Consider the following 8,959-nt stretch of genomic DNA (forward strand, 5'->3'; position numbering starts at 1 on the left):
TATATATATATATATATATATATATATATATATATATATATATATATATCGGTATGTGGATCAATAGATTCAGTATTCCGTGTGGCTTCGACTATCTATAGATCTAACTATTCATCGCATGCAAAATATGCAAGCCAATTTTCGCATTTGCAACACAAATTTCTCTCGCCCGTTTCTCCTTTTTTTGCAAGACGCGAGGTCAAGCCGGCTCGAGACAAAGGAACGCGGTGATAATGCAATTAAAAGCTCTCGCGATACTAGTAACGTTGTTAATGTACCATCTAAAGTTTAACTTCCAATTGAAGCCTCCCCACGTCATGTCGCTGGCCGGGATGTACTCGAAAGTGTCGTCACTGATCACGTCTATGATCGGGCAAACTACGGTGTGCCTGTCATTTGCGATTCTCGAGAGTAACGGCTCCAGCCAGCCTTCGGTGCATTCGCAGTGCGCGTCCAGGAACGTGATAACTTGTCCTTTCACGTGCTTCGCCCCGAGCAACCTCGCTCTTATCAGACCCGACCTCTTCTCGGTGCGGAACACGTACGTGGGAACCGGTAGTGTCGCTATGTAGTCCTCTAGGTCTTGCTTCAAGTGCTCTGGAAAATCAACGTTCACATGTCACTATGACGAAGATATGTGTGACACCGACAATTCTCCTCACGACACTGAAAAAATGACAAACGTACCGCGCTCACTCGCATCGTCCACTAGGATGATCTCCTTCAGCAACGATCTGGGAGATCTGTTTATGACGGACCAGACTGTCCTTAGCAGGGTGGTCCATGCCTCGTTATGGAAAACTATAACGATACTCGTGTCTGGAAGATACTTATTATATTTCTTATTCTTACAGCCGTCGAGCCTGATATCCTTTAAGGATCGATTTAAGGAAATCATGTCGCTGGCCATTAGATTGAACTGGTTCAGCTTGAACAGCTCCTGCTGTTTAGCTTCATTCTCAGGCGGAATGTGCACCGCCGCCCCCATCTCGCCAGGACTGCCTTTGTTCTCGCGGATGACCTTCGCCGGCCGCCACAGGTGCAGCCTCGACTGCGAATATTGTCTCTTGCTGGACTCTTGCTTGGACGACGTCTCTCTCACCGGTATTTTCGGATGAAACCGCTGAGGCGGCTCCTCGGATAGCGCCTGTTGCAGTTGCTGCTGTTGCTTATTATCCGAGCAGCTCCATCCGGACCCTCCGATGCAGTCCGAATAGAGCATCAGCACCATGACGTCGACCAGGAACCATACTAGCGACGTCAGCAGTATCACTTGACACGTGTGAATGCGAATCTTGGAGCGGAACATCTTTCAACGGCGCTCTTCCGCTTGTGCCCCGAGCTCATCACCCAGTCTCCGCGCTCAGACTCAGACGAGACGAGATTTGAGTGGGAACGGAGTCGAGGAACGTTCACTACTACTGAATTCCGCTAATTTGGCCGGCTCCTCGTGGTATTACATGACTGGAAGGACCAACGCTGCAACACAGAAAACAGTCTCGGTTATTACGGATTCTCGACGCCTGCCGCGAGAACGTGAGTGCGTGCGTGCGTGCGTGCGTTCTGATCGCCGCCGTGGATTCCCGACTTGGTATTAAAAGGCTGTCCGGCGGACGCAGTTGGAATTCTTTCTTTCAAAAGATCGATCCCGTTCGCCCCTTCGCCTCACTCCCGTACACTCGTCACGATTCCGTGAATTCCGGAATTTTGTTCTAACTTCGCTCGCGTATCGCGCGATTCGTGTCGATTAAAATGGAATTTATAATGCGTCTCTCTCTCTCTCTCTCTCTCTTTCTCTCGCCCGTATAAAAGTCTCGAGGGAATTTCAAGCGTTAAGGAATAAAAAATCTCTTCACGTTTCCTGCTGACGTGTTACCCGCGCCCAATCGTCGCGCACGATTGGTAATTCGCGCGAACGAAAAGTGCTGTTGTAAGAGCAATCGGAGCGGTCGACAGCCAACGGTAGACGCTTAGCACATGACTAATTCGTACGAAACATACATCAATCGCGAAGAGAGAATGCTATTTCAAACAGATCGTTCCATTTCTCCCCTATCGACTAATCGACGCGCAAGTTTCACGTCGATCTTCTCGCAAATAGGAGAAGAGAGCAGAGAGAGAGAGAGAGAGAGAGACAGAGGAAAATAGATAGCCAGCGTGTAGTAATTACACGTGACTTGCATATGCATATTCGCGTTCACGTATGGGGGTAATTCCACGGATCAGATAATTGTTGCAACGAGATAAACTCGCGTATACGTCGCGCACGTCTTTATCGTATTATGCCATGTGCAATTCGTTATCTATTACCTTCAACACAATCATACCGGTACATGGTGTTTTGGCTACAACATGGCTGTTGATTACCCTTATTAAGCGACAAAACAGAAGACGGCAAAGTAAAAAAAATTGCGCAGTTACGGAAGTATCGCGAATTACGACAACGCGCGAGAGCTTCGCGAACGCTATTCGTTTTGGGTTTCTCTGCGTGTCGAGAGAATCACAAAGAGATATACAATCCTCGTCCGCTTCACGGAATCGAAAGTTCGATTGAAATTAGAACAGCCGGGACGACTGTTACGAAACTTCCACGGTACAATTTGGAGCACGCAAAAAAATTGGCGTTATGGAACATCGTTCGGCGCGCGCGACTGCTACGAACGAGTTTGCGATGAGAAGGTTTGTGCCTGTGGTACCTCTGGTACCAACGCGACAACGGCGGCGGGTCGCAATCGATGTCGGTACCAGTTGTAACTGCGACAAAAAAAGGAGCGAGCATGAGAGAAAAAAAGAAGCGGCGATAATGTAATAGCGAAGCGTTTCGAAGACACGGCGGAAATGCGGATCCGCGGCCAATTATCCCACGCAGCTGGCACACTAACGCGCGCGCGCGCGGAGCTATTTGGCCTGGGAAATTATATTGCGATGAGACAACCGTGCTCCCGATGGTACTAATTAATTAGCGGCCGCTAAATAATTCACTTTCATCACGATAACGAGCGGGAAATGGGAGTAATAACGCCGGATGACTGTGCTCGAAGAGCCACGGTGACATTCCCCGCCGGTTGCATCGCGAATGTTCTATTTGCGACAAAAAGAAAAACGTCGCGAATGACGCGCAAAAAGCGCGCGCGTCCATGTGGGGAAAAGTATACACGCGCGCGCGCGTGTGTGCAAATTTAATTTGTCGCAATTTTCGAGCGTGAAAATTGCTGCTCTCAGAATCGAGGCGACAGCGGGGCAATGAGGGACACTCGCGAATTGAACAGCGAGAGAAGACGTCTCCTGGTTGGAGAGGAAGAAAAGGGGAGCTTATTGACGCGTGTATCGCCACCGAGTGCTCCATTACTGTACTTTATTATATTCCCGTCCGCCAGTTACACCGTGACGTGGCGTGCGTATTGAACGCACGACGCGCAAACTAATCGCCGTTACGGCACAGTGCAATCGACGATACGTGTATTGGAGCGAGCCACCTGGCGAAATCATCCATCGAGTTTTGCAATGTATGCACGCGTTTTATTGGAAGGATCTTCGCGCGAGCAAGACCGTCGAGCTGACGCCAGAGAAACTCTTCGTGGCGAGTAGAATCGAGATAACACCAATTGCAGTTGTAATCAATGACTACGTTTACGTGGCAACGTTAATCCGGATTAGTAACTGTAACGTAGTTAATGAATTCTCGAGTCCGACTGGAATTCATTTTTAGATCTAAAAGAATATATCAATAAAATCCAAGAATTCACTAACTACGGCCGCTACTAAGCCGGATTAACATTGCCGTGTAAACGTAGTCAATGTAATGTTGCAACAATTTATCGTAAGGATGTCGCACAAAAAATGTCACGCGGGATTTCTACAGTGAGAGGAAAGTCCCACGCGATCCGATCGAGATTAAACAAACGGATATACATTCCGATCAGCTTGATCGGATGTGTCGCTTGAACGGAACATCTGTTCATTAACATTCGGGTTTTCTCCTCAGTTTCAGGACTCGAGATATTCGCTGGAGCTTCTTACGTGTCGTGCTGAACAGGCTCGCGATAACACCAGTTACAATTGTAAAGGCCATCACACACAGAATTCCGTAAGAACTTAAATCGCAAGCGTAAGGAAATCGACCAATCGAGTATTCGGCTCTTCGTAATAATGGAGGGGTTACGAAGAGCCGAGTGCTCGATTGGGATTAGTCGATTTCTTTACGCTTACGTTTTAAGTTCTTACGGAATTTTTTATGTGATGGCCTTAATTAGTAATGCTGTAACGTCGGATGACACGGCCCCCTCCTCCTCTCATCTCCGCGTCTCCGCGCTAAAAAAACGCTGAAAAGCGTCCTCCGCGCTTTCCCGGCGGCATATCGCTCACAATAAGCCGTATTTATTATGCAACATTTCCTGCAATTCTCAATAGTGACAAGGTGTTCGCGAACGTGGCGAACTGACGATGACATACGACATTACGGCCGCGGGTCGTAATGATAACGATCGCGAATACGGTATAACACACGGCACTATTAGCGGAATGATATCCAGGCAGCCGATTAAAATCGATATCGGGAGCGCGAAGAGCGATCGCTCGAACGAGGTGTCACTTCGCGAAAAGCGACATATCGTCGTGACAAAGTGATGAATCGCGTGTTCGCCCTCGATCGCGACAGTCGTCTTCGTTCACACACACGCTATTTCCTATTGTTTCCGTGCGGTTCGCATCGTGATCGACGAAACGAACGAGTGCACCGCGGAAAGAGCGGCTTCCGAGGCCACTTAAAAGCGCAATCGGGACTTTCGTGCACACACGCCAACGAGCTTTCCTCGGTGCATCGGGTCAGGGAGAATCAGAGGAGTTATCCCCGAATATCTCCCCTCCGGGTCTTAATTCGGCGAACGTTCCGAATTGGCGAGGAAATCCATCGATAACGCTAAAAACGCCGCGAGTCTTGCGGGTCTATTCGTGAGTAAATCGCCGCGGGAGACTCAGTCACTTAATTTTCAATTAGCCGGCTGTGTTTCAGTTCGCCAGTCGTTAGCCAAATAACTCGTCCGATAATTCGACTGAAGCCCGAGTCTTTGTTCGTTGCTGGTAACGCGCACCCAACCCGCACTCACGATAAAATAAAAGCTGCGCGACACGCTTTTCAGAGACGCGTAATCAGATTTGAGTCGCATTCAGCCCTCGTCGCTTCGACTCGCGGAGGGCCGTCGCAATCGAAGTGCTTGAAAGTCCGCCAATATCACATTGACGCAGTGCGACGCGAGGTAATGATATTAAGAGATAGAGAGAAAGAAAGAAAGTGAGAGAAAGAAAGAGCCAGAGAGAGAGACAGAGAGAATCCTCCAACACAATGGATAGCTAAGTCGTCTTACTATTTGCCGTAAAAAGCGCTAATCCGCGCACGTCCACTCCTTCGAAATCCGAAATCGAATGTACACTTGCTGAAGGGTCTGCACACCTTTTATTGAATGAAATTGCAACGCTTGAAGTTGTCAGAATTGAAAGCCACTGCTGACATGTGTACAGAGTGTCTGACTATAGTTTCTTATATCTCATGTGTGTGTATGTGGATTAGATCAAACTGAACTGAAAGTCTTCTACCATTTTGCAAAACAACCACCAATTTTACCATTTTTTAGTTAATTAATTAAGGAACATCTAGGTGCATTATCGTCAAACGCGATTATCCGGAAAATCAATCGTCAATTAGCTGAATTGGAGTGCACATTTGTTGAGAAATCGATTATTAAATGGAGAAAAATGTAATTGATGTGTTTACAACTCCGGTTCCAACCTCGTTCAACATAAAGCGCGAAAGCCGTTTATCAACCGAGTAAAATGCAGCGAGGAGCGCGTTTAAATTAGACTCGGAATTGCCAGGCGTGCGTTTCGATGTATCGACCATGCGCGTCCATCGGCAATCTTTTCTCGTCGGATACAATTAGCTATAATTAGAGGCGGATGTCGAAGTCGCGAGGAACGGCAACGATCGTGATTGACGATACGCCGGTGTCACAATTTCGCATTTACCAGCGCTGCGAAGGTGCTTAATTCACGTTTCAGTTGGCGCGAAGCCGCAGCAGAGCAACGATCTGCCTTTCCTCGGCTTACGTTGTTACGTATACATAATGCGAGCGCATTATGAATTAACGTTGACGATGAAACTTATATCGCGCGCTAAACCTGAGACGAGAAAAGACACCACCAGAAATCTGCCAGCGAGGATCCTCGCCTCATTCTCGTTGCAGCGAGACGTAATAGTGTCAAACTGATAATGTCAAAGCCGCGTCGAATTCCCAAACAACGTTCACGCGAGAACGTTCCACTTCGCCATCCTGTCGAGGATTGTTGTTCGCTTTAAGCTCCTCGCGTCCGATAACACACACGGTAACATCTTAAATGCCTCGGGAGCGCCTCGGGGGATCAATTAGAGCCCTTAACAGCGAAAATTAACTGAACTAATCGCACAGGAAGGTCGGTAGGGCCGAAGCTCTCGGTGTTAATGCGACGTTATACGATACGCGACCTGGAATTATCGAACTTATAATTACGCGGTGGAGGGACTCGTCTATCTCGGCTCTTATCCGCGGCTTCGTCAAATCGACGATAGCACAGAGAAAAATATTCTGTCACTGGGAAAAACGTTTACTCAACTTATTTTCTTTCCTTTAACTCTAAAACGTCACACTATACGTTTTTTAACGGAAACGTCACGTTGGGTGTGACACAGTCGAGTCGACTTTGGCCAATATTCTGAGTTCTCTTTTAAATGAGCCTCTAAAAGTGACTCATAGCCAATCAGAAAGCCACTTTTAGAGGCTCATTTATCGTTAAAAGAGAATTCAGAATACGGGCCTTTGTCTTTTGAAAATTTATTTCGACTCCATATTCTTGATTAAAATTTATAAAATTTACTAAATTTATTAAGACACATTTTGAATAGATATGATGCTTACGATGAACTTGTAATACATTTGCGATTTGTGAGAGATATGTAAACTTGCATTGGGGGAAAAAATTTGAAAATTTATTTGTGAGATATAAAGTGTATTTCTGTGAAACAAAGTTTTATTTCTGCGAATAATTGTTATATCCTCCTATAGAAGTGAATTTTTAAATATTTTTTTCTCAATGTACGTAATACATAAAAGAGTAACAAGTTTACTTGAATGCGGTGTGTATTTTTCTGTGTAAACGCATCGCGAGGATGGAGCTCAGCTCGCTCGTGAAATTATATTTCAGACTCTCGCGAGTGAAAAGGGTAAAAAAAAAAAAAGAAACATGAAAGGCACGACGGGCGCTCGCCATCGAACCGTACGTAATTGGCGAAATATCAACGAACTCCGCGGCGTGCAACGAAGATCGGATTAATTTCTTTCGAGAGCTTTTTCCGCTCAAGTTCGAACGGACGTGACGCGAAATGATCGCTATGCGCATTCCCGTCCGCCAAGGGGGATATTAAGAACCGGTTTCACGGACGTCCTGAGAAAGAGAGAGAGGGAGGAGAGATGAGCGAGGCTTTTATGCACACAGCTATTTTATATAAGCGAAGATCAAAGTAAATATAAAAATAAATATCGCATTGTGTCACGCCGTTGGAGAGGAGAAGGCACTTAGACGTAGACCGAGATACGCGAGCGTGGACAGCTGTTTACAAAACGTATCGCACGTCCAACTTACGAGCAATAATTATCGCGAAGTTAGCGCGACATTTTCACATTCACGGTCCCGCGATAACGAATGACGCGGGTCGGATGAAATTGTAGAACGACAACGCGCCGACTTTGTAGCCGCTTATCATTTTTCGAAATAATTAGAAACGAACCGTCGTCGTGCGAGAAATGTGAGGGAAACGCGCGCGTAAAATTTGCGAAATAATCGGCTAATAAACGTAACTTCACGTCACGCTGCCGGCAGAATTCCCGTCGCATCGAGTTTCATTCATAATGCGCACACACGCACACGCTGGCAAATGAGAGCGCATTATCGCTATCGCGGTTAACGTATGACGAATGTGAGCGCTGCGACTTGATAAAACGATGATCGAATCTTTTGCACGACCTAAGTGAATTTCCGACACGAAGATGTTGGGTGATCATTTCAATAGTGATGCGCAAATGTGATAAGGATAGTCGACTGTGTCTAGTCGTCTCCTGTTTCTACTCTTTAAAGTCCTCCGTGCTACCGCGTCGACGAACGAGTAGAATATTTTGGTTAATGAATTTACCCAACGATTCAAGTGTCAAATTAACTTCGACTTCAAATTATCTCGGAATAGCCACGGACTATATTAACTGAGCCACTGCCCGTTAAATTGAGAGAAAAAATATCCAGAATGTTAAATATATTTATTCGGTGTGCCGATAACATATTTATCTCTACTAAGATATTTTTCAAATAAGAAAATTTTTTGCTTTTCACGATTCATTTTTCACTTTGCAATTGTTTATTCTACCTAAAAGAAATACCTAGATTTAAGTAAATTAGTATCCACCGAATAAATATTTGCTTATAATACAATACAATTATACAAATAATATGTACATTACAATTCGTGATGGATGATACCGCTTGATGTTCCTCGGTGTATACGCGCCATTTACGTCACTGTTTCACCCGCGAGAGAGGAAGAGAGAGAGAGAGAGAGAAACGATATTTAATTACGCCGCGCGATGTTACAATTATTATATAATATATATAATTGTGTGTACATATATATAGAATAAAATTTTTTAGAATAGAGAGATCTGAGTTGTTCCAGCTAAATTATTAGGACCTTAACTTAGTTTCCGCCCGCAAATGTTAGATGGCAATGCAAACAGTTCTAGTAGTCATTACTAACGAAACAGGTAGTTTGTGATTAATTTCGACATTTCTCGATAACATTCAGTCAGCATACACAATTATTTTCCTAAACAACAATTTCTTTTGCTTTGTGAAAAATGGAACGCGATAAAGTGTTTTTTCG

General features: G+C 45.4%; 1 protein-coding gene across 3 annotated transcripts in view; it reads right to left on the bottom strand.

Moving 5' to 3' along the window:
- The window catches only part of LOC116847662 (polypeptide N-acetylgalactosaminyltransferase 5), a 26,536-nt gene that overhangs the window by 7,196 nt on the left and 10,381 nt on the right, over positions 1-8,959 (bottom strand). For all 3 annotated transcript variants that reach the window (XM_032822914.1, XM_032822895.1, XM_032822905.1), the window contains 2 exons: positions 688-1,479; positions 279-597 (listed from right to left, as the gene is read on the bottom strand). In XM_032822914.1, the coding sequence (XP_032678805.1) occupies positions 279-597; positions 688-1,309 (941 nt within the window). In that variant the 5' untranslated portion in view covers positions 1,310-1,479. The remainder of the gene's footprint in view (positions 1-278; positions 598-687; positions 1,480-8,959) is intronic.

Source organism: Odontomachus brunneus, unplaced genomic scaffold (assembly GCF_010583005.1).
Source record: "Odontomachus brunneus isolate Ranch 3 - 2012 unplaced genomic scaffold, Obru_v1 Obru_scaffold_004, whole genome shotgun sequence".
In the NCBI taxonomy this organism is placed as follows: Eukaryota; Metazoa; Arthropoda; class Insecta; order Hymenoptera; family Formicidae; genus Odontomachus; species Odontomachus brunneus.